The sequence below is a fragment of the Scaptodrosophila lebanonensis genome, unplaced genomic scaffold, assembly GCF_003285725.1.
Source record: "Scaptodrosophila lebanonensis strain 11010-0011.00,11010-0021.00 unplaced genomic scaffold, SlebRS2 tig00000080-arrow-pilon, whole genome shotgun sequence".
NCBI lineage: Eukaryota > Metazoa > Arthropoda > Insecta > Diptera > Drosophilidae > Scaptodrosophila > Scaptodrosophila lebanonensis.
In genome coordinates this window covers 5,504,502-5,527,640 of record NW_022060561.1, presented here as the reverse complement: position 1 = coordinate 5,527,640, position 23,139 = coordinate 5,504,502, and the positions used below count along the sequence as shown (strand labels likewise).

The following is a 23,139-nucleotide window of genomic DNA, read 5'->3' as shown; positions in this document are numbered from 1 at the left end:
TCTTGACAATTATGTGCCTGTATGATCATAATGTAGTTAAACGGATTTCTAAAGCGAGATTCTAAAAGAACTGAGAAAAACTGAGAACTAAGGAAAAATGCTGCAGTTCAGTACATTCGCATTATACGTTTAACTAATTGAATATAAAAAATTTATTTAAAAATGTATCAGAAAAGGAAGCCAAACAAGAACATACATTTTGGAAACATGCCTGAATAACAAAACTTAATTTCAAATTTCCTTTAAGCCTATAAATTATGTATACAATTATAGCAATATATTATTGTTTTAATTTAATTATTTATAATTTAAGCACAGATATTATAGCTTTACGATTCATTTAATTTAATCTATAATTATAAAAACAAATAATAGTATTGACAGCTATAAGACGTTTTCTCGTCTTGAATTTGAAAGAGCTATATAAAAGTATATAATTATTTAGAGCTTCATGAAATACGAGTATTTGTACGACTAGTATATGCAGAAATGATTAAAAATATTGAATTTATATAAAAATGAACAGAAGTAAAGCAATTTATTACAAGTTTTGTGTTTTTATTTTTTATGCAGTGTCGCTTTATGGAATAGTTTTAATAACAAAATAGCTTATATTTTACAAACCATTTCTTAGTATTGATTTCTTTTTTATTTTAAATTGTATTTTAGAAGAATTCCGTCATAATCAGATAAAGTTAGGATATGAGAATTCCTGAAAAAAGTTCCGGTTCTTGCTGCCGAAAAACTCGGCCCACGTATTTTCGCAGTCCATGCATGAATGCATTTTTTTTTGACCCAACTAAAACAAAAGGATTTATTTTCCACCAATCTAATATTATTTCGAGCCAGTAGGAACTTGATTAAAATGCGGCCATGCATTTTGACTCTAAAGGCATTTAAACGAATCTCAGCACTGCTTTCAGATATTTGAATTTTATTTCAACAATTAATTAATACATATGTATATATATATAAGATAGGTTTGCATTATAACTATAAATAAACATAGGCCAATAATGTACCCGGTTACAATATACTTGTATGTATGCATATTCAATAGTATATTTTATACAAAAATATAACAGTTAACTGTATGTATATGTATGCTAAACCCAATGAGACGCATGTGCGAGAAGATCAGCTAAAACTAGGGCAAACTTTTAGGCGCTATGCTTAATAAAAATGATCCAACGGACTGCGACAATAAATGGAACAGTTCCGCAGCCGTTGAACGGGCAAGCGTATAACAAATTGATAAACTACATTCTAAGCACATATCATACAGTATAAGGTGAGTTAAAAAGCTATTGAAACAAGAGATATGCACTTAAGTATATGTATATAAGTAATAATATCACTTGCTTATATGCATGGCTGTACATCAATTACCCTCCCACTTCCACGTCCACATCCACATCCACGTCCACCACTCACTGTTCACTTCTTCTTGTAGCCAAACGAGTTGATGGCGTCATACTCGGCATCGCACTTGAGGAGCAGCTGGTACCATTGATCGCCATCGATGCGGGGCAGCTCGAGAATGCCGCCATAGCATGCCGGCAGGCACTTGGGCGACATGTATTTGTGCAGGGAGTCGCGATCCGTGCCATGGAAGATGATGCGACTGCGCAGCTTTTCACGCAGGAACGGCTTAAAGAGCGCAAACACCACATTGAAGATCTTCGGCTGATTGACGATGTGTATGGCTTTTATGCGCAACGGTACCGAATCTTGCAGCCAGTCCACAATGCGCTTGGCAAATGGAGGCGTGAATTGCCAAGTCTGTTGCAAGCTGAGGCCATCCATGTCGAATATGACGACAGCGCCATTGATTTGTGTCTCTGGTTCGAGCATGGCTGCCTCCAAGAAGATGACAGCGCCCTTGAAGACCTCATCGAGCGTGACTTGCTTGTGTTTCCAGCGCTCTGTGTGGACGGACAAAGAGATCATGAGCGTTATATGATCGTCTTCTACAATTAAATGGCGTTCTACTTACTGCCCAGCTCGAGCAGCAAAATGCGACGACCGGCCTGATCACGATTGGGAAACACGGTCAGTATGTTGTGACTAAAGATGTTGGTCTCACGTGTGGGCTTCAAATTATCATACACATCGGCATGCTTCACCTTGAAGGAGTAGTAGCGCTTGATCTATAAAAAAGAAGAAGATAGAAATAGTTAGCTTATGTAGTACATACTTAGTTTGTCATATTGTTGAACTCACCAAATCTCTGGCGCTCTCTGGATAATACTTGCAGGGACGCAAGAAACGTATAAGCCACAGCTCATTATCCTTGGGGCAAGACAAATCGGTTTCCTCTGTAAAAGACAACAAAAACTGAAGTTTATTTTTGCCACATCGGTTAGCTAGAAGTATTCATCATATTATCTACATTTACTGTCCACATTAGTTATATTTATTATCACCATTATCTTAAGTACGCTACTTGTCCCAACCTCAACCTTAGCGTCCAGAGTCCAGTAACAACCCGTGCGTAATTAACGCTGATCTTTGTGCTAATGTTACAAAAAGTCAAAACCTTACTTCACCAGTGAAGTTAAGAAGAAACGAGCTTAAGTAATTGACTGCTATCCACTAATAGCAGGCTCTAATACACATTTTTATGACGTCTATACTATTGTACACTCGTATAGAAAGGGGCGTGCTTAGCAGAGGTCTATATGCTATATGATACCTTTGTATATAGAAAGAGTCGTGCTTAGCTACCCAAACTATAAAGACCCAGCACTTCAAGAAACCTAATATTATAAGACAGCATGTTGTGTATGAAAAAGCGACAATAGACAGGGAAATTAAAGGTCAAATGTATGATTAGTGTCATGCCATTTAAAATAAGTACTTGACTTACAACAGTGTTTAGAAAAAGTGAAGGGATATAAAAGATTTAAAACTGCGCTGAACTGCAGAAATTAAATATAATAATAATGATTTTACTTCCAAGCAGCTGACTTTTGTCTTTAGTTTTTGATTGTTAAAAAAGTCAGTCTATAAAATATGTAGCGAGTTATCATTCACATTTTAAAAATTAACAAATATACTATACTATTTCCTTATGGGGGAAACGTTAGAAAATAATTATAGAGTGGCTACAATTTCCAATTTTTTGAATTTTATTGTAATTTGGGTTGCTCCTTTTCGTAGTTTAAAGCTAAAGTTTAAAGCTCGTTTATTGATCTTAAAATTAGTGGCCCAGTTTAAAATTTGTTCTAAGAGCAACATAGCTGGATTTGTTGTTTCTTGTTCTTTACATTGTTTTCAAATGCTTCCTTTATAATTCTGATCGCATTTATATGTAGATCAAACCTCTGACATACAATCATGACAGCCTGCTGAATCCGAAAATAAGATTTAGAATCGTTTAAATGGAACCATTTTCAATAAGGCTTCTTAGTTTGGAAAAGACTACATTTTATTGGAGGGCAATTAAATGGCATATCAACTATAGGTGGACCGATACATCGGGGTAGATCGAACCATCAATATAATTTTATAAATTTTTTATCGAATATTGAATTCTAAAATTCATATTACGGCTCTCATGTGTTAACTTGCTTGCATCATATTAGCAGTTTTAGTTTAAAACTATTTATTCAGAATTTATAAAGCCTTCTTTAATAAAATTCCCACAATTCATCTTAGTAAGTCAAGGTTTCTATTTAGTTCTAAGTTACACATGTGTAAAAACTGTTAGATATAGCATTCAAAGCCTGTTTTTATAGCTTCAACGTAGAATATATGAATAGATAAACATGCACAAATGTATATGTATGTATAACTAATAATTAGAAACTACTAATTACAAAGCATGACGAAGCACCGATGTTCCCCACTTACAAATTCAGCAGAATTAACAAACGGGTGGGTGTAAAGTGTTTGTTTCAATAGGAGATTGTAGCCAAGTTCGGCGAATGCACCCAATGCTATTGCAAATTAATTGTTTAAAGTTCAATCGGTAAGCTCTTACATGGCAAAGCTAACAAGTTCAATTCCTTAGTGATCTCAGCCCGCAAAAAATGCATCATTGGCAATGTCTATATACTAGTATATATACTTGTATATTGTATACAAAACTTACGTTCTAGGAGCTTTTTCAGCTCTTCCACGGCCTGCTTCTGACGTTCCGGGGACTCGCGGAGCTCCTTGGCGGCCACCTCCTTGGTAGCAGCTGTAGGTTCGCCCAATTCGAATTGTAGCGTATAGTCGCCCAATTGCAGCGAGGGTAGCTCGGATATTTCCGATAGCATCGTGGGTACTCCTGTGAAATAATTTGTAAATTGTTAACTTCGAAAAGAATATGCATACATAGATACTAGCAATTAATATTTAAAATATAATGACGGTAAGTTGCAAAAACAATAACCGTTAGAATTTCTAAATATTTGCAAGGGTGCCCACAGTGTTGTGAAGCGTTATCTAACGCAACATTGCTTGCAGACAGAAGCTAGTTGCTCAATAATTACTCAAGAATATAACCATTTGAATAATTGTTTTGCACCTTACGCTCTCCACTTAAAATTAATTTCAGTTGTCAATTAGTTGGAAAAATATAATAGTTAATTACTTACTCATTTTGTTATTGTTTTTTTTCTATATTCTTTTGTTAATAAACGTTATTATGTGAAGCCGCTGCCTTCAAATTGCTTTGCTGTAATGCGTTTTATTTGATTAACAATTGACGTAAGCTGTTTTTGTTTCTTTTATGACAAATTGTGCAAATTATTTATAGTTAAACAAAAAGCTCGATTTACTTTCAATGAATAACTCAAATTGTATGGAATTTTTTACAGACAATGTAGTCCGCCTTCTCTATCTAACTCTACCCCTCTTATTGGCGTTCGTTTCTTGATCGCTGTTTGTTTATCTTAACCTTGACATTCGTTGCGCTTGCGTCGCGTGTTCATTTCACAATTAACATAAATAACGGTCATCAGATAGTGCAGAAAAAAACGAATTTATAGCCTCCGATTTTGCATCTCAACCGAGATGCATGTCATTGCCGGTTCATTGAAACCAATGCTTTAACATTGTTGTTGCTTTTTGTCGGTCAGCTCGATCTCTTCGAATGCAATTTAATTTGGATAGGAACGGAAGTTAAGTTGAAATGCGATATTAGAGCTTGGGACTAAATTATCATCCACAGAAAATTCCGCAAGATTTTGTCCTGAGTATAACTCTTTTAAGTAACTATGTACATATGTATTTAGGGACTGGCTTGATACGGACTTGTAAGCTAAGTATTTTTATTGCCTTTTAATTTGTTTATTTCATGGCTCTTTGGTAAATAAATAAAATCTCGTAACTTTGTGGCTATTTAATCATTGACTTACTAATATTTATTTTCAACGTCATTTTTAGTAACTGCGAATATACTTATAATATTAATGTCATGTGCGTTTGCTTAAAATTAATAAAAAACAAATATAACAGCAATCATTGAACATTCGAATAAATGCTTTTAATTGCTTAAGAATCAATCAATAACCTTAATTTATTTTCATAACCAAATACCAAATTATCGGCTAAGTGCTTTTGTAATGATCAGAAACAAGTTTTAATTTAATGAGACAGAATTCTTAAATCATCGTGTTATTATTATACAAGTAAGTGCTACTTAAAGTGAATTTGAACATTTTGTATTCTGATTGACTGTTCAATGTTACTTTATACTTTCTAAAAACTTGATGGGAATGATTTTAAATTCAAGTAAATTTCTGTAATGCGAATTATATTATATTATATATCCAATTTTCAAAATTTTACAAAAGATGTAATCTACTTTCAACCACTCAGTTTCAAGTATCCTTGTGATATTGAAAGACAAAAACAATTTAAAGCTAAAATCTTGTTCGCCTGACAAACGCGTCCTCCACGATAGACATAGAATATTAATACCACTAATTATGTTACTATTCTATTGTTACGCCACTAATTTAAAGTTTCAAGTTCGAATTTGAATAACGTTTACGTATTTTGTATGGCAATGTGACGGAATGACCCCAAAAAATTATAGCTCTATTGGGATGGGTCATTGATAAGCCGTGCATTATTTCGACAAATATTTTTAAGATGCCCCGCGAAGAGAAAAAACCCAAAGTATGGCTAATTTTAATAAAATGCACAAAATGTGGTCAACATAAAACAAACAGAAACTTATGAATTGTTAATACGTCTACATAAACTAACCAAAGATATACAAAATAAATAATAGTATTGGATATGTAGTACACACAACACAGATTTAAAACGAGTTTGGACCGCAGAACGTGCGTGAGCGTTAATGTTAATACCAAACGATATAACTTGAACACGAACTTGAAACGAAGACGCGTGCAACTGGGCCGAAAGCGCAGATGAAACTGTTGCGGCCAAAAGCGCGTTATGGAGATTATATGCCAAGTCAAGAATCAAAACTGGAAACTAGCTGCTGGCTGGCTGCTACTTAAGGAGAAGGAGAGCAGGCAAGCCGCTGAACTTGAGCATGTCATTCACGTGCTGTGAGAGCGAGATAGACTCGCAGAGTGAGACAGACAAATCACAAGCGAGAGAGAGAGATGGAGAGGGCAAGTACAAGTGCGAAGCTCAAAACTTGAATGAATTGAGATGTGCATCTGTCGATCGTTCCCATGCCAGAAGCGACCACATTATGTCATTGCGCAGATCCGTTATGCGTTGTTCGCTTAGTGTGACGTCACAAAATGTTGCTGTACCCAACTATGGCTACGGTCAAAGTGTTTTAATTTTAAAGCTGACAATTGAGAAATTTTTTTGTTTCAGGTTAAATATATTTTCTCAATGGATCAGTTTATTATTCGTTTGGCGTTTTCACAAAAAAACTGAGATAAATGGGGGTGTGTGACGTCATGATAGCTTAAGAGGGAGTCCAACCTAGTCTTCTAAGTGTGCGCTGTGATTTGGCCCTGTAGCACCCATTTTAGCATATAATATTCCGTTTCCATTCTTCGTCAATACAAAATTTCGGTTTGTTCTTACAGCATTAATGCCGAACAACACGATGTCTTGCCAATTACCGCAAAACGGCAACCCAAGACAAGTAGATATTTTGTTAATTAATCCAATCTTGCTGATCGCTCAGCACAAAAAGACAGGCTTCTAGGGACCGACACCGTAGCCGTAAAGTAGTGGAAGTCCGTAATGTAGTCGAAAAATGAACGTTTAAATTTATTTATTTATTTGACAGGATATTATTGCTTATGAGAGCACAAATATCAAATACCAGTCACAGTGGGATGACAGAGTACATTAAATATCGCGAACTCACTCACATTATGACGTATGTATCTGTGCACCGAGAGTTATAACATTGCCGTCTTTAATGTCATACCTTCTCTCTTCTTAACATGAACAACGCATTGGGAAATAATGGACGAACATTCGAGTTGCCCCCACACTCTAAAACTCAGTAAGCCGGTTTTTCGTCTCAGCTGTTGCTGCTATAGTTGTTGTTGTTGTTGTAATCGCAAATTCACTGCCACTGGGTATTTCAGCAGACAATTTATTTATAGGCCTTATTTGAACTGTTGGGGGAAACTTATAATTTCTTTCAATATAATTACACGGCAATCATATTACTTTAAGTGTGCAATTTGTTTGTTGCTTCCTATCGCCGTTTTGACCCTGACTTTTTGTACTTTCAATTCCATGCTGTGGGATCAATCGACCAGCATCTAATTACAGCTCTCGAATTCGAAATTATGGGCACGTTTTGAGTGTTCGGCATTTGTTTGGACACGAGCGCTCTTGGATATCCATTCATGCTTTGATGGTTCCGCCAAAACTCTCGATTTCTTTGGGCGTTTTCAAACAGGGTTATTGAACGCTTAAAAAGACATTTGGACTTGTTTGAAAAATTATTTTTTAATTAGTTTGTTGAAACAGTTTGTTTTCTTTTTTATTTGATTATAAATTGATATTTTTCGACCACATTAAGCTAAATTATTAGGGGATTGCTGCTAATTGTATAAAGTAATGGCAACATTAATTGTTTGCTTATTAAAATTGCTTAAAAAATCGACTAAATAATGAATGTTGTATTTTAAAATGATAAGAATAGAACTCAATTACTGCTTTTGTGATTTTATTTATTGAATTGGGTTTATTAGCATAATCACATATGTATTTGTATAATCTCATTTAAATCTTATTTAACGCTGCAAACAACAACTCAGATGGCCTCATGATGAGAGTGTCGATTTGGGGCAGAAGTTCTGATTGTGATTGAGAAATGTAAGTACCAGAGAATTTTGGGCACCTGGACACTGGGAACTTTTGTAATATGAGCCCCTTTAATACCACTCACAAAGAGCATAAAGTTTTTTGCTCTAAGACGAGTAAATTCTTAAAATATGAATGGTAGTTTATGAAAAGTCGTATATAGAACGCTTCCCTTTTACAAATGTTTTGGTTTTGTATAGAAAAGCTCGCCGACTTCAATTATGTTTATTCTAGAATTAGTACTTGTATTAAACCATGAATTACTAGAGGAGATATTAACCAGATTAAACTAAAAGCCTTTAAGTGAATTATGACATTTAAATTGCATTGTGTCCATTTTGTTCAAGTCTTGAGCCTTGAACCTCTCTCCCTCCGCGCTTCTCACATTAAGTACATTAATCATAGCTTCCAAGCATTTTATTCTGCTCGTTTAATGCTTTCATGTGCACAGAATTATCAGAAAAACCACACACTATAAAAAAATGCCCACTTCTTTACATTCTGTGAAACTTTTGCAATCTTGCTTTGTAATGATGACGCATGAATGCAAACTAATTTCACAAGCATTCACTTCACTGGCAAGTTCAATGCTAAAGATACCTTTTTTAAAAAACCCATTAAAACCGCAACAAGAAACTGCAATGTCAACATCGAGGTACACGGTCTTCAATGTCAACAAAAACTCTTAGCAAAAAATCATTTACGCACATTACTTGGCAAGGGCAAAAGCAAATTATTTAAAAGTGCGCTGACCCCCATTACAAAATTTATAAAAAAGGGGAATATGTACCTACATATATGTAGACATACATATGTATGTTTTGTTTATGTACATAGTTTGTATATGTACATATATTTAAGCAAATAAAGTTATGAAAGCTTATGGGATGCTAAGGATGACCAACTTTTATAGACAACTAACAAAACATTTTCTATTAACTTGTGCAACATTAAAAAATACATTTTGGCTATGAATATGTTTTAAACACATAAGTAAGTATCTTGGCACCTAGACGATAAAAAGCGATGTCAAGCCGTTTTAATTAAAAATGGCGAATTAAACAGCGTTAAAGTTGCTTTCAATGCGCAATTTAAAAGTAATTTATTATATGCACAGCATGATCTGTTCTAAAGCATTTAAAATCATAAAATGGCAAACAATTTATGATATTCTTTCTTATAAATTTTAGCTACAAAACAAGTACATTAATAAAATTTAATTAATTTTAATGTATAGGAAATTTGAAGATGATGCTTTTTGCTGCAGCTTTGTTAAATTCTGGGACTCAATGATATTTTAAGTGAATCAATAAAATAAACTTAATATATTGAGGTGTTTTTCCCAGAAAAATTATTCAATCAATAAAAATTAATTATATTTATTTTTAACAACAACTTATTTTCATTTATTTTAAATTAAGTACTTCGAACATTGGCTGAAGACAAATTGCCTGGATTATTGAAGTTCTGTATATACGGCTTTTCGAACTTTTCGTTTTTCCATTTTGGTTTTTGGGAATAAATTTTTTTTCAGGAGCATACTTTGTTAATTATCTTTTGAATATGTTTCTTACAATGCATGTCCGTATACATACATGTACATACATATATCGTACACCTTTTATATATTTATATATGTATGTATATACATTAATGCATGTACAACACATTTTCCTATACATACATATGTACATACACACACACTGACTCACCCGAATGCATATCTGACGCCTCGGCCCTGTTTGCCGACGCTGTAGCCGGCAACGTTGCTGCACTTAACATTAGCATGATGATGCACAGATAATTTTCGAATGCGATGAACAATAAATTTAGTACTTGTTTTGTGTTTGCAAAGCGCAAACAGTATATGAAATGTACTTATTTATTTACGATGACCAGCATCCAGTATTTAAATACGTATGCAAGTTCGTATTTTTTTTCTTCGAAATCGGAGACGCGCCAACCAAAAATGGAACTCGAACTCTCACACTCAATTCTGTAAATGGGTCAATGCCAGCATTTTAATGTACTTTATATGCTCTCTCCTGGCCTGCTTGCGTGCCTTTTTTTCTCACGTTTACACGCGTCCTAACAACAACGACCTTATTACAACAATGTGAAAAAGAGAAGAGAGGGGGGAGAGAGAGAGGAAAGAATAAGCGATGTAAAGCAACAAGTCGCTGTTGTTGCCCTTTTATTGTTGCTGTTGCTGCAGACATTGACTTTGTAAATTATGCAAAGCCCCAAAGAGGCACACAAAGCGCACTTGATGATAATTATAAGCGGGAAAAGGCAAGTGCAGTGGAACAGCGCGTCTAAATTCAAATCGAGCTGTCACACGAGAAGTGTGCAAAAACACATTAAGGGTATTCCTGAAATCTGTTTATGATTAGATGCAGCCGATCAGCTGTTGCCAGCTGCTCTAACCCAACTAGCAAGCCCTACCGACACACAAATTGCTAAAACAGAAACAACCTAGGGACAGATTTGAAAATTTATATGGATTGTCTAGATTACTAGAAAGACAATTTGCGTTGCATTTATCGTATTCTCAGCATTTAACATGCACACAATCTTAATGTTTGTATTGAGATTGCCGTATGTAGGCTGCTGGGTCTAAAACAATTAATTTAAATCATTTACATTTTGTAAAACAATTTAAGGCAATCTACAGCTGTTTAGCGAAATCAAATCGTAAACACAATGCAGGTTTTGTTTATGTTTTATTTAAAGTAAAATCGAATCTTCATTAGCCATCAGGAATACCCGTAACGGCGGCAAAGCATGCGCGCGCACCTGAAACACAATGTTGCGTGGTGTTGGAGCAGAATGAGAGAGACAGTAAGGACTCACAACACATACATATGTATGGATAGGACTTTATGTAATCCGAAACAAAATCATAACAAACATTTGAGCACTCACCTAAAATGTAAAGTGTAGGGAGAAAGAGATCCTTTATTTCACTTCAATTTATTCTTAATATTAACAGTCACCGGCACAGTTGTTGTTCATTTATTTTAAACAATTTTAAAGTTGTTTATTTTTGTAGCCACAGCAATTAAACACAAAACTCTGGTCTACTTTGCACTTCACGTTTTCAAAGACTGAAAATATAATGCTGCCTAACAAACGATTTTATACCAGTTTGTTGGGGTATGCATCAGACGTGTGTAGCAAAAATAATCAAGAAAAACATTCGACCACAATAAAACTACGTGAGATATTATACAAATATATCTTATACATATGTATGTATATAGTACAGATTTTATACCCATATGAAGCTATGCACATACATACATACATACATACATAGGGTATTGTAACAAAGTCAGCAAGTGTGAAAGTGCTGGCTTGCATTGTGAATTTACTTAGCAGAAATTTTAATAAATATAAAACAAAGCAAAAGTGCATGAGCAAGCTTAGGCATACATGGGTGAGTGTCAAAGTTTAACTGACCACTGTAAACAATTGCCTTTTAAAAAGAAATCCCGCGAAAGCGAACAACTTTCATATAACACTAAAACAGTGTACGCTAGTTTTAAAAACTACTGCCGTTACATATAAAGCTTTTTTATGTTTTCCAATATGAAACCATTTAATTTTGTGCAAACAAAATTAGGATATCACGTTTCAGTGCGAGATTTTGAAATTAAATATATTTTATTGTGTTTTTGTATGACTAATTTCTAATTTAGCTCTAATTGTTACAAATACTATACAAACATATATTGTCGCATGAAAACTTCTTTTGAATATAAGCTAGGTAGCAAATAATTATTGGTTCCGGAAATCAGTGGTAATTGCGCAAGTATATGTATAATTTAAAGTTTGATATTATTTTTCCCATAGAAAATGACAGACACTTGTTTCAATAATTGTGCTTTCGAACATTCCTTAAGGGAACAGCAAGTCTTTACGGTACACAACTAATTTGCAAATAAAGTTTTTAAACAAGCTACTTTTAGATGGCTAAAAACAAGAAACTAAAATTCACTTTTCGATTGGATTTTACTGATCCAAATGAAAATATTACGAATTTAATAGTGGTCTGGCTTTACTTTTCGATATATCGAGCGTGTCATCCCATTTGCGATTTCAATTAAATTTGTTGAAATCAATTTGACTAATTTTCCAATATTCACAAAATGGGAAAATTATTCTTATTCATGTCCAGTAACTACCTTACTGTGAGGTATAATTCTATTTTACCATCAAAATGAATCCATAATAAGAATAATAATGAATAATGAATAATAAGATATATGTAGCACTCAATTCCAGTAGATGGAAATTTTTCAAGTATAAGCTACATTGACTTTCGCATTAGGAATTATGAAATTTATATTAATTTATGAATATTAATTTAGGTCTATTTTGTTTAAAGTGTACCCGATTTACACGACGGGGTTTTATCATTAATTGTTTAACTTTCTGAGCAAATCCACTCAAATCGAAGTTGTTTCTATCGTCTAACGTTTTATCATCTGTACCATTTACTAATAGTACTATGGTCCGTCGTGCGTGTTACGGCCACTTCTTTGGTTCAGTGTATTTTTAAAGCGCGGCACATAAAAGCCAGAGGTTTTTAGCACATAGACTTGAACTTTAAGCCACAAGTACACAGATACATGTACATATATAAAATAACAATAATAACTATTCGTTTAATGGCTGGCTTGCACATACAGATTCAAAAACTTGTTATGAATCTCGTAATAGAGACAATTTAAGCTGAGCTATGTTTTAATAACTCCTGGGGTTCAACAGTTAAAGGCGCGCACATTTCAATCTTTCTAATCTAATAATTACCGGAGCTAAGCACGTCGCCAGATTCAGATCCCAGACTAGACCCAACTTGCGTGTCTACGTTCCAATGTACAACTGACGATAATGCCAAATCATCGCCTTCGCGTAAAGCACCGGCCAATTAATTAAGTATTTCAATTGCAAAATATACTATTTCAATTTCATTTTCTTGCCTTTGCGTTTTCCTTTTAAGTATCACATATAGTACATGTATAAACTTACTATGTATATATATACATATATAAGTATGTTACCTGTTCATTCTGCTTTACGTGAATGCTCGCGTTTCTCAGCTCCGCCTCCGTCTTGGTTCCGATTTCCGTTCAATGTTCAGTCTGTGGGCTACGTCAGCAAGTTGTGAAGTTCAACGCCACATCGCATACAATAATAGTTAGTGCCCATTATATAGTGTAATTGGTATTACTTTTTGTGTGCTGATGTTCGAGTTTAATCAGTTGATGGCTTCAATCAATTTGTAGCTGGCACGACAGGAAGCAGTTCGATTACAAAAATAAAGGTGTTCATTACATAGATATTTATTAATTTATAGTTTATTATAATATTCACTTGATATTATATACACCCGTATATATAGTTATTGGTTTTAAGTACAATGCCATTAGAAATGCGTTTCTTATGTTGCGACAAATTTGCCGAATATGTCAGTATAATAGTTTTTGGCGCACCTTAATCTCGTCTAATTACAAATAAAAAGATATTAAAATTATGAAAGCAGTGAGAAGTCGCAGAAGAGACATTATATTTAAACTTTAACGCCTTTTTCTAAAATGTAGAAGACATTTTAAGCAAGATACATAAATCTCAGGCGACTGTATAATATAATTACAATTCTGACTTCTTAGCATTTGTAAAAATTATGAAAAAGTTGCCCGTTGGACCACAGCTTTTAAAACCTATCTTAGAGTACATGTAGTTTCCCTGTCGGATACTATTACACGTTTAACGCTTGTGGTAAGACTGACATTGTTAATGGGAACAATTGGGTTGCTTGATTGATTTCATAGTGTATATGTTTTAAATGTCACTTAAAATTAAGCTCTACCTATTTCCTGCTACGTCCTATTAATCCCTCCTATGCTTTAAGTAGTATTGTCAAGTGTAAAAGTACATTTTACTAAACCCAAAAGATAACTTAAAAATTGTGCTTTAAGTATTGTTGATAAGTTACAATTTTTACTATCTTATGTTTTCACGTACAACTAAAAAAGCGTTCCGAAATGTTATACTAAAAGCTTAGACTAACTAGATAAAGGTATGTAATCTAAGAAAATCATTAATACATATGTCAACGATATTCAATTCTAAAGTCTTTAGTGTCTTTCACAAATTGGTTGATTGGTTGGACTGAAATAAAACGGCTTATATACAGTGTAGAAACAAAACTGTCAAGGACGCCACAAGTCTGAAGACTTCAGTTGTGACCTCAGCTGCGATGTTGTGGTCTTATCCTTGAAGTTTAGGGTCATTTAGGTCGTACTTTCTCGTACATGAACTTTTGCAAATGCTTATTATCTGGCTGCATTAGCTTCTTTTTATTAAATTCAAACTGCGCCAACGCGAATTCGTATAAATTGTTTTCCATTTGCCAGATTTTCGATTTCATAATGGTTTCCACTGTCGCCTCACTGGGTGGTAATTTCGAAGACGTTACACGCAGATGCGACTTATTCGAGTTTTGATAGTGTTCGCGAAAACCCCGAAAAATGCTGCGAATGACATGAAATGAGTCGATACAGGGTAGTTACAAGTATTAAGAAATGTCTACTTACCGGGGCAGCGAACGCTCAAGCAGATCTATAAATTCATACATTTGCTCAGTCACACCGACTAGAAAATACTCATTTACCAGATTGCGTTTGGCCTGAGTTAAGGCCCAATCACTGCCGGGTTCCCTGTGAAAAAGCAATCGTATAATTTGTTTGGCATAGCAAGAAATAAATTAAACCAACCAGCACTCGGCAGCATGGCCACAAAAGAAGGGTATTTGCAGCCACATATTCTTGGGATCACAGTCGGGCTGTTTTTGCACAACACACTCATCGAACGTCTATCAAAGAAGGAGAAGCGCTGTGTAAAAGTTTCTTCTTTTAATAAAGTTTGCTTACAATTTTATTGCCCGCCTTTTTGCGCACTAAGTTTGGCCGATAGTTATCACCATATCGTAGAAAATAGTAGTAAGAGATAAGTCTATCCAAGGGTTTACGTACTATGTTTATATAAATGGGCTTGTGCGCGATTTGAAATCTGTAAGCAATAATAAATAAACAAACATTACGAATGAAAATAAGCTCTGATATTAGATACTTACTTAGAGAAATCCAAAAAAGATATGTGCCCGTGATATAGTGCAGGTTTCATTTCATGCCATTTGGTTATATTCCGTACCAGAGAAATCTAAATAAATCAATGGAGACTGAAGTTGGCCGGATTGTTATGCATAAATTAGCAATTCGAAACACACCTGGTTAGGCAGGGATAGCACATGCATATTTGACGTCACATTAATATGCAAGACATGATATTTATTTTGCTTGCAGAGATCATAGGCAATGTTCACAAAGCTAGTGGATCCTGTTTTTGGCACCCGATTATATAGCACTACCAATTGCTCCTCATAGTCGTAATTATCCAAAGTCGCCACTGTCGACGCCGTACCTGCTGCATTGCTTGTAAGTTTGCTTGGCAACAGCCTGGTCCCTGCGTTAACAAATAAATCAGTACATCCATCCGTATCTTTTTCATTCAGTTTTATTTGTAGGGTTTTCGGGAAAGCCCTAAAATATTACACTCACACTCACCATACATATCCAAACGCTTGGAGCACAACCATACAACACAACTGCAGGCAAAGATAACGGCGAGCAGCAGCCAGTGCGCAGGACGTAATTGCGTAAACATTTTGCGCAGTTTCTTATGCATTTTTAGCATATGCTCATGAAGATTCCCATTTTTAGGTTGAATTTAACTAAATAAACTCATGTTTATTTTTTCTTTCTCAGCAATTGTGCAGAGTTGCCAACAAACGAACAAGACAGATGTGCGTGACTAGTATTGCACAACTTTTCAAAAAAAAAAGTGCGAACGAGACAACTACATTCTCCGATGCAGCTGTCAAGAAAGCGGTGCAGCAGCTGCAAACGAACGCGCCGTTCCAGCGCTTTGCGAGGTTAAAAAAAATTTCGCAAACGCCGCAAGGAAGTACAGTGTTTGCTTCTGTCAGTTTTTATTATTATTTGAGATTCATTAATTACAATACACAAAGCGCGGCTATGGCAAATTTAAGTTACAATATAATGGCCGAAGAAGGTGTGGAATTTCAAGATAAAGCCCTAACTTGGGATACAGCCGAGCATGGTAAGTTAAAAGGCCTTTAAATTGAAATTTTTTTGTATACATACGTACATATGTATGTATTTGCATATGTATAATACAAATTACAGTCAAGGATGTTGTCGAAGCGCTGAATAAGAAGAAGAATGTGCACTTTCTAAAACTGGATGGCAACACGTTGGGTGTGCCGGCAGCCAAAGCCATTGGCGAGGCTCTGCAGCGGCATCCGGAATTTCGAAAAGCGCTGTGGAAAAATCTGTTCACGCGCCGCTTGAAGACTGAAATTCCGGAAGCCCTAAAACATTTGGGTGCCGGTTTGATTGTAGCTGGCGCCAAACTGACGGTGCTCGATTTGAGCGACAATGCGCTAGGTCCGAATGGTATGTTGGGCCTGGAGGAATTTCTCCGCTCGCCAGTCTGCTACACACTGCAGGAGCTGCATTTGAACAATTGTGGCCTTGGCCCTGAAGGTGGCACCATGTTGTCGAATGCGTTGCTGGACTTGCATGCGAATGCCCAGAAGGCAGGTACGCCGTTAAAATTACGCATCTTTGTAGCCGGTCGCAATCGTTTGGAGAATGTTGGAGCCAAAGCGATGGCAAACACATTCAAGACACTGAAAACGCTGGAGGAGATTACCATGCCACAGAATTCAATTTATCATGTGGGCGTGGCAGCACTGGCTGAAGGTTTCAAACATAATCCTAATCTACGCGTCCTTAACTTGAACGACAATACGTTGAGTGTAAAGGGAGCAGCCAAAATTGCTGAGGTGTTTCCGCATACGCCGCTGTAAGTTTAAGAAACAACTAGAAGCTATTCATATATATATATAAAATAATTATTATAGGCTCCGCGAAATAAACTTTGGTGACTGCCTGATTAAGACTGATGGCGCCTATCACTTCGCTGATGCCTTGGAGCATAGTCAGGAGCATTTGGAAGTGGTCGATCTAGGCTTTAATGATATTAACTACGACGGCGGTCTTATGCTGGTGACGGCAATGCAGAACAAGACCAAGTTGAAGGTTTTAAATTTAGATGGAAATTGCTTTGGCAAATCCGGCTGCGCTCAGATTGTGCATGGAATGGCGAAGTGCAAAAATCCAGCGGCATTGCAAGGCTTCGATGAGGATCATTCCGAAGACGAAGACGACAATGCCGACGAAGACGATGATGATGATGAGGAGGAGGAGGATGAGCGAGAAGATGCCGAGGGTGAGGAGTATAGTACAGAATACGGGGAAGACGACTATGATGAATACGAACATGATCATGGCAACGATACCACTGAAGAAGCTGATGAAGACGACGAGGACTATTCCAACGTGGCCGAAGAAACAGCCTATGTTACTGTCAATCCCTACACAACAAAGGTGCGTTGTCATATTAATAATGAATCTTAAATGAATGGGTTGGCTTTGCAGATTTTTGACGAAACCGTCACTTCCACGAAAGGCGATACCGCTACCAACAACAACGGCAACATTTTTGCCAATGGGAAGCCAACGAATGCTTTCAGCGCTGAACAGTTTTGTTTGAGCCAAACGCCTTGCACGCAGCAGCAATTTGATTCCTTGGAGGCGGACAATAAGCTGCAGGCTCTGCAGAATGTCATTAATGTAAGTTGTCTGTTCAAATGCAAAATGTCAGCTGCTAACATATCTTATATCTTAATCAACAGCAATTCAGCGATGACAATCATTTATTGCTGCTCATATTCACAACTCTCAAGTGCTCTCACCTCTCAAAGACCTCGAAGGCCGCCTTGGACTTGGCCGTGTCTCTCTATCAGGCCACATTTGACTATGCTGTGAAAACACAGCAGGAAACCCGTGTGCTGGACTATTACCTTAAGCAGTTGCGTTTGCTGCACAGCGAGGAGCCCTTCAAGTCCGACTACGATGTAAAAAGCTGTCGCTATGCCTTGCGCGAGGCTCTGTCCAGACAGCAGTTTGCGAACGATAATGTTAAGAATACGTTTAAACTATTTCTTGAAAAACTGGATGTCTCGAACGTACCATATCGTTTGTAACGTGTGAATTTTGATAGTAAACGTTCCATAAGTATAACAATATACATTCATAGTTGTGCCATGTTCCCACAGGTCGTGCCATCTAGTTGGCCGTTCCTAAATGTTTTTGATAGGATGGTTTCTTTTGACACATAACACAAATAACTGTAATCTTCTTTAAGAATGTATTGCAGGTGAAAACATTGCATATGTAAATGTAAAAGTGTAAAGGAGTGTTTTATTATTTAGGCCCAAAACACGAGAGTATAACACACATAAATTGTACATTTCATTTCGTTTAATAGGTAAAGAAATAATCTATTATCTGCCCTTAAGCGTCGGTCACACATGCCAATAATTACCACATAAAATAGTGCAAATTTTTGAAAGAAGAAACCCATGTAGTTTAGTATTTCTATTGGTTGCAATTGAAGTAGAATAGTATTCAAATATAATTATATTCTTTTGTCAAATTCGAATAATGTCCGTGCAAATTATTGGCTTGTCTGGCCATAGCCCTAAACTACTTTTGTACTTCAAAACCTCAACTGATGTTTTTTTCGAACATCATTTATACAAAACCTAGAAAACGTTGATAGTCTAGTAAGCTCTCCAATTTGGGGTTTTTTAATACAAAGGTTAACACTTGGTTAACTAAAGTTTACCTTATTAATTGGACAAACTTACTAATTATGCAAAATACGATGCTTTAACATAAATTTGTTTTAGTAAAATTTTGTAAAACACGTTCAATTGAAGGAAAAGAACAATTTTAATGTGGAAAACAATTTCCCTTCTTTTTCAATCAATGTTAACTAAGTTTTGTATAAATGACACTTAGCTGGTATTTTTACCCGAATTGTTTGCCTTCTCAGCAACGTACACGCGCCGGTATTCGTTTCATTTGATAATCCTCTCCGACCTTAAGAACAGCTACCATGCCTTGAACGGCATGCGACTCAATGTGGCAATGATAGAACCAGAAGCCGGGATTATCTGTTATGAAGCGCACTATCACGTAACCCATTGCGGGAAGCTGGACAGTATCCTTCGCCACAGCTGCAAAGTCGTCCGACAAGCGTGGCAGGCGTCCACGGCGATCCAATTCGCGCACCTGTACAAATATATTTAAAAAAAACCATCAATCTAGATATTACTATAATATAAAAGTGATTAACATCTAGCATTTCTGGTACTGGACCGCACAAAGACGAATATTTCGAACCCAGAATTTTTACATTTAATTCATAAGGCGGTGTCCCTATGTCTTATAGTCTCCGTGATAGATCTGATTAAAGGAACATTTTTCTGACATTTCTGCGACTAGAACTCACATTTCGCAAGTCGCTTAAATTTCCCAAAACGCCCTGACCAACAAGTCGAAAGGTATAGCCGTGTATGTGCAGTGGATGGGTTTGATCCATATAGTTAACGATGACCATTTCGATGGGTCTAAAAGCGGGCAGACGTATGACATTCAGACACTCGCACAGTTCCCGCTCACAGTTACGTCCTTGGGCAGCCAGGGAGCTGCGATTGCAGAAATATGTATCATCCTTATAGAGTTGACGGCCCTGGAGCAGCGAAATAGTTGGAGGATTATAGCTAATGTCGTCGATTTGGAACAGTTGTTCCCCATTGGGCGCCATGCGGAAGCCAAAACTAGAGTAGTAGGTGAGAAATTTGGTGTAGCGGGGCCACGGTACAGGTTCCAGGGAGCGTAGAGCCACAGTACCCACATTAGTGTCCTTTTCGGCAGGAGTCTGGAGCAAGTTTGAAACGTTTGATGGCGCAAAACGACAATCGTTGATAAAAAATGGGGGCTCATCCTCTTCTTCTTCTTCTGTGGTGTGCTGACGGCGCTCTCGGGAATTTCCAGCTATGGGTCCCACTGGTAACTCAGTTCGGGCCGCACCTCTATAGCTCAGAACAGCACCCTGATATAAATTGCGTTCGGCACAGTCCTCGAAACCACGCACACGTATCCAATAATTCTTGGCATATTGGTTGGCTTCCAGCACGAAATCGAAACGTTCGGACGAAGTTAAGAAAAATCCATCAGCCAGTACGGGCTCTATATCGTTGCCATCAGTGCTAATGATGAGCAGCTTGTGCCCCTCAACTGAGAATTCGACGGGGCAATTGAAGACTCCATTGCTGATCACACGCATCCGGTATCTGTAGCCGGGAGTGACACGCAAGCGCTCGTACCGATGTCGATTGTCTGTGTCCGGCAGTTGGTTGAGATGGTTGCGTCCTTTGCCGTTGATCAGGATATTCCGCACCTGTTGAAAGTTGTAGTCGTAGAGTATATCCTGCACCATCAGAGCATGCTCGATCAGATCGTAGTCGTAGAGCTGGGCATGAAGATTGGCCTGACGCGACTGCCTAACTATTAGATTGCCGGCCAAGCCCAGTCCGCGTTGCCAGCCCACATGGCTGTGATACCACAGGGAACCGCTGCGATCCACCTTGAACTCATACCGATAGACCTCTCCGGGCTGCACCGGGTACTGCGTGACGAATGGGGCGCCGTCGAGCTCAGGCGTGCGCGACATATGGATGCCATGCCAATGAATGGTGGTTGCCTCGCCCAAATAGTTCAACACATCCACTATCATCGTATCGTTCTCACAGAGCTCTATGGGAGGCCCTGGCACCTGGCGATTTACGGCCATTATGGGACTGGGAACACCATCGCCATAAATGCAACGCTCCCCGGCGCACGCCCGTTCATCATACTGACAACGCTGGCACTCAGGACCCAATCTGCGATAGTTATGCACCACCAGTTGATAGTAACAGCTTTGGGATTGGCCCTGTTGGCAAACGCGACGACACGGATGACGCTCAAAGTCTCCATAATTCGCCAGGTCCACATCTCTATAGTCGTCCTTGAGCTTAAGACTTTGGTGCGGAGAGTGCTTGGGACTCCAGAGACCAAAAGGCCAGCCAAACTTGCCACCTCCTAAAGTAACATTGCTTTCCAAATCATTGAGCTCCAATTGCGCATTTGCGAAGCCCAGGCAGAGCAGGAATATAAGCCAAGATACGAAACCACATCGACTTTTACTTTCGCGTTCGCGCCTCCAGTTACTACCGATCATTTCAAAGTTTGGCAAAGAACTGCGGCTACGACTTCACCGCCACGATCGAAGAAAGTTTCGGGGCGATGCGATCTATACGCATGCTCGGCACGTAGCCGTCCCACAAAAGGTGAGCTGCATTTAATGGACACTTAATCGGTGCCATCTATAAATGGTTTGTAAACGCACTTTGGTCACCCAAAGCTCGACAAGAACTTAGTATTACTATTCGTAGGTAGAAGACATACATTTTATAAAAATAAAGCTACCTAAGTGATAATAGAGTATATGTATACTTGTAAATATGGCAAGTGGCCAGCTGGTGAAATAATGTAATTTAATTTAATTAATTGATGGTTATATTTGCTGACCTATTTTTGTAGAAGGTACAAGGTTTGTTTATGTAATTACGCTGCTTATAAATGCCATAATTCTGATGTCTTTATTATGATATTACACACAAATAATTAATTAAATAAAATATTGTGATATAGTACGAATATTTTTATATATTTTTAAGTATCTAATAAATCAAATATATATTTTGGCGACCTTTTTGAATTGAATTTTACATGGTACGAGTATCAATTTTTATCCGAAGGGTGAAAAGTTATTATGAAATAATTATGTTTTTGTAACAACCAAAATTAATGGTAACAGACAAGAATAGATGCTCGTCTTTCTGTACGAACGCAAGTATCTTTAAGAATATTGCCAGGAAACGGAAAACAACAAGTTCTCGACGCATCCCCCTAACCCTACCGTTTTACTACAACCGTGTAATGAAATTATATTAATTATTATTATTATAGCTGCGATTTTTCATACCCGTTATAAAAAAATGTCTTTAATTGCATACAGCAATCCAACGTTTTATTAAAAAGAAATAACCAATTTATAAATGTAATGGACAAGTTTTCTGCTAAATTAAATCTAGGAAATTTGGGCACAGTTTTTCTTTCGCAGTGTAGAAGTGGATTTGGATAATTCGAACTTCAAACTTGATTTATAAATGTATGTTAAGAAAGATACAAAACAACAACACGCAGCATTCACATTTCTTTAATTTTCTAGGGACAAGATTTATTGGTGATTTCCTTTCAGCATCCAAAAGCACAGCAGAAATTTCATCTCAAGTTTTCTTTACCAAAATCAAAATAAATCAACAAAATACGAGTGAAATCTGGGCCGCTTGATGTCGTAATTCGCAACATTTCCATGTTATTCGAAGATTTCACATACCAGGCGAGCATAAATGAACAGCTAGTCAAACAGCTGGCAGAGATATGTACGAATTATGAATGTAAGCAGAAATCAGCTGTAACATTAAATGGCAACAACAGTGCATACCGAAATGTAATCAAAATGCATTCCTAAATGTAAACAAGCAAAAGCAGCTGGCGAAAAGATGGCTGAATTATCCTAACGGCGCTTTTCAAAATGTAAACAAACCATCTGCCCCCCTATTGGTTGTTTTATAAAACGTTCATAAAACATGGCTGCCTAATTCTTACGGTATAGAATTCAATTCTGTAAGAATTATCCAAAATATTCTGAAATTAAATTATTTTAAGATTCAATGATTAAATATATTCCAAAATATTTAATTAAACAAAAAAATGT

At 36.8% G+C, this 23,139-nt stretch overlaps 4 protein-coding genes across 7 annotated transcripts; 1 reads left to right on the top strand and 3 right to left on the bottom strand.

Moving 5' to 3' along the window:
* Positions 1-1,037: 1,037 nt before the first annotated feature.
* On the bottom strand, positions 1,038-13,128 carry LOC115625760 (alpha-tocopherol transfer protein-like). 4 transcript variants are annotated; one of them, XM_030520920.1, is made up of 6 exons: positions 6,205-6,378; positions 4,587-4,666; positions 4,097-4,276; positions 2,224-2,318; positions 1,997-2,150; positions 1,038-1,925 (listed from the first exon to the last, which is right to left on the bottom strand). In XM_030520920.1, exons 2-6 carry the CDS (start codon positions 4,588-4,590, stop codon positions 1,438-1,440), a joined length of 921 nt encoding a protein of 306 aa, XP_030376780.1. In that variant the 5' UTR covers positions 4,591-4,666; positions 6,205-6,378; the 3' UTR covers positions 1,038-1,437. The 4 variants fall into 4 exon arrangements, with proteins under 4 accessions (XP_030376780.1, XP_030376782.1, XP_030376781.1 ...); XM_030520922.1 differs by lacking the exons at positions 4,587-4,666; positions 6,205-6,378 and adding an exon at positions 13,069-13,128; XM_030520921.1 differs by lacking the exons at positions 4,587-4,666; positions 6,205-6,378 and adding an exon at positions 11,179-11,318.
* Positions 13,129-13,672: 544 nt separating this feature from the next.
* Positions 13,673-16,087, bottom strand: LOC115625934 (heparin sulfate O-sulfotransferase). The gene is made up of 7 exons (XM_030521171.1): positions 15,885-16,087; positions 15,548-15,783; positions 15,395-15,480; positions 15,192-15,330; positions 15,036-15,133; positions 14,856-14,978; positions 13,673-14,792 (listed from the first exon to the last, which is right to left on the bottom strand). The coding sequence occupies exons 1-7, from the start codon at positions 16,012-16,014 to the stop codon at positions 14,549-14,551; spliced, it is 1,056 nt and encodes a 351-aa protein (XP_030377031.1). The 5' UTR covers positions 16,015-16,087; the 3' UTR covers positions 13,673-14,548.
* Positions 16,088-16,248: 161 nt separating this feature from the next.
* On the top strand, positions 16,249-18,710 carry LOC115625933 (ran GTPase-activating protein). Its single transcript, XM_030521170.1, has 5 exons — positions 16,249-16,440; positions 16,527-17,208; positions 17,267-17,792; positions 17,844-18,038; positions 18,101-18,710. The coding sequence occupies exons 1-5, from the start codon at positions 16,356-16,358 to the stop codon at positions 18,449-18,451; spliced, it is 1,839 nt and encodes a 612-aa protein (XP_030377030.1). The 5' UTR covers positions 16,249-16,355; the 3' UTR covers positions 18,452-18,710.
* Positions 18,711-19,301: 591 nt separating this feature from the next.
* LOC115626103 (L-ascorbate oxidase) lies at positions 19,302-21,537 on the bottom strand. Its single transcript, XM_030521355.1, has 2 exons — positions 19,765-21,537; positions 19,302-19,544 (listed from the first exon to the last, which is right to left on the bottom strand). The coding sequence occupies exons 1-2, from the start codon at positions 21,535-21,537 to the stop codon at positions 19,302-19,304; spliced, it is 2,016 nt and encodes a 671-aa protein (XP_030377215.1).
* Between the last annotated feature and the right edge of the window lie 1,602 nt (positions 21,538-23,139).

What these genes read in the sequence shown, in the direction of transcription:
- LOC115625934 (XM_030521171.1), bottom strand. Translation starts at nt 16,014, where the DNA reads ATGCTAAAAATGCATAAGAAACTGCGCAAAATGTTTACGCAATTACGT. An exon ending in AAAAGGCGGGCAATAAAATT is followed by an intron (nt 15,134 to 15,191) that starts GTAAGCAAACTT and finishes CTTCTTTGATAG; the next exon opens with ACGTTCGATGAGTGTGTTGT. An exon ending in GGCCATGCTGCCGAGTGCTG is followed by an intron (nt 14,979 to 15,035) that starts GTTGGTTTAATT and finishes GCTTTTTCACAG; the next exon opens with GGAACCCGGCAGTGATTGGG.
- LOC115626103 (XM_030521355.1), bottom strand. Translation starts at nt 21,537, where the DNA reads ATGATCGGTAGTAACTGGAGGCGCGAACGCGAAAGTAAAAGTCGATGT. An exon ending in ATTTAAGCGACTTGCGAAAT is followed by an intron (nt 19,545 to 19,764) that starts GTGAGTTCTAGT and finishes ATATTTGTACAG; the next exon opens with GTGCGCGAATTGGATCGCCG.
- LOC115625933 (XM_030521170.1), top strand. Translation starts at nt 16,356, where the DNA reads ATGGCAAATTTAAGTTACAATATAATGGCCGAAGAAGGTGTGGAATTT. An exon ending in TCAATCCCTACACAACAAAG is followed by an intron (nt 17,793 to 17,843) that starts GTGCGTTGTCAT and finishes TTGGCTTTGCAG; the next exon opens with ATTTTTGACGAAACCGTCAC. An exon ending in CTCTGCAGAATGTCATTAAT is followed by an intron (nt 18,039 to 18,100) that starts GTAAGTTGTCTG and finishes CTTAATCAACAG; the next exon opens with CAATTCAGCGATGACAATCA.
- LOC115625760 (XM_030520919.1), bottom strand. Translation starts at nt 10,041, where the DNA reads ATGCTAATGTTAAGTGCAGCAACGTTGCCGGCTACAGCGTCGGCAAAC. An exon ending in GGCGTCAGATATGCATTCGG is followed by an intron (nt 4,277 to 9,965) that starts GTGAGTCAGTGT and finishes ATTATTTCACAG; the next exon opens with GAGTACCCACGATGCTATCG. An exon ending in TTTGCTGCTCGAGCTGGGCA is followed by an intron (nt 1,926 to 1,996) that starts GTAAGTAGAACG and finishes CCGTCCACACAG; the next exon opens with AGCGCTGGAAACACAAGCAA.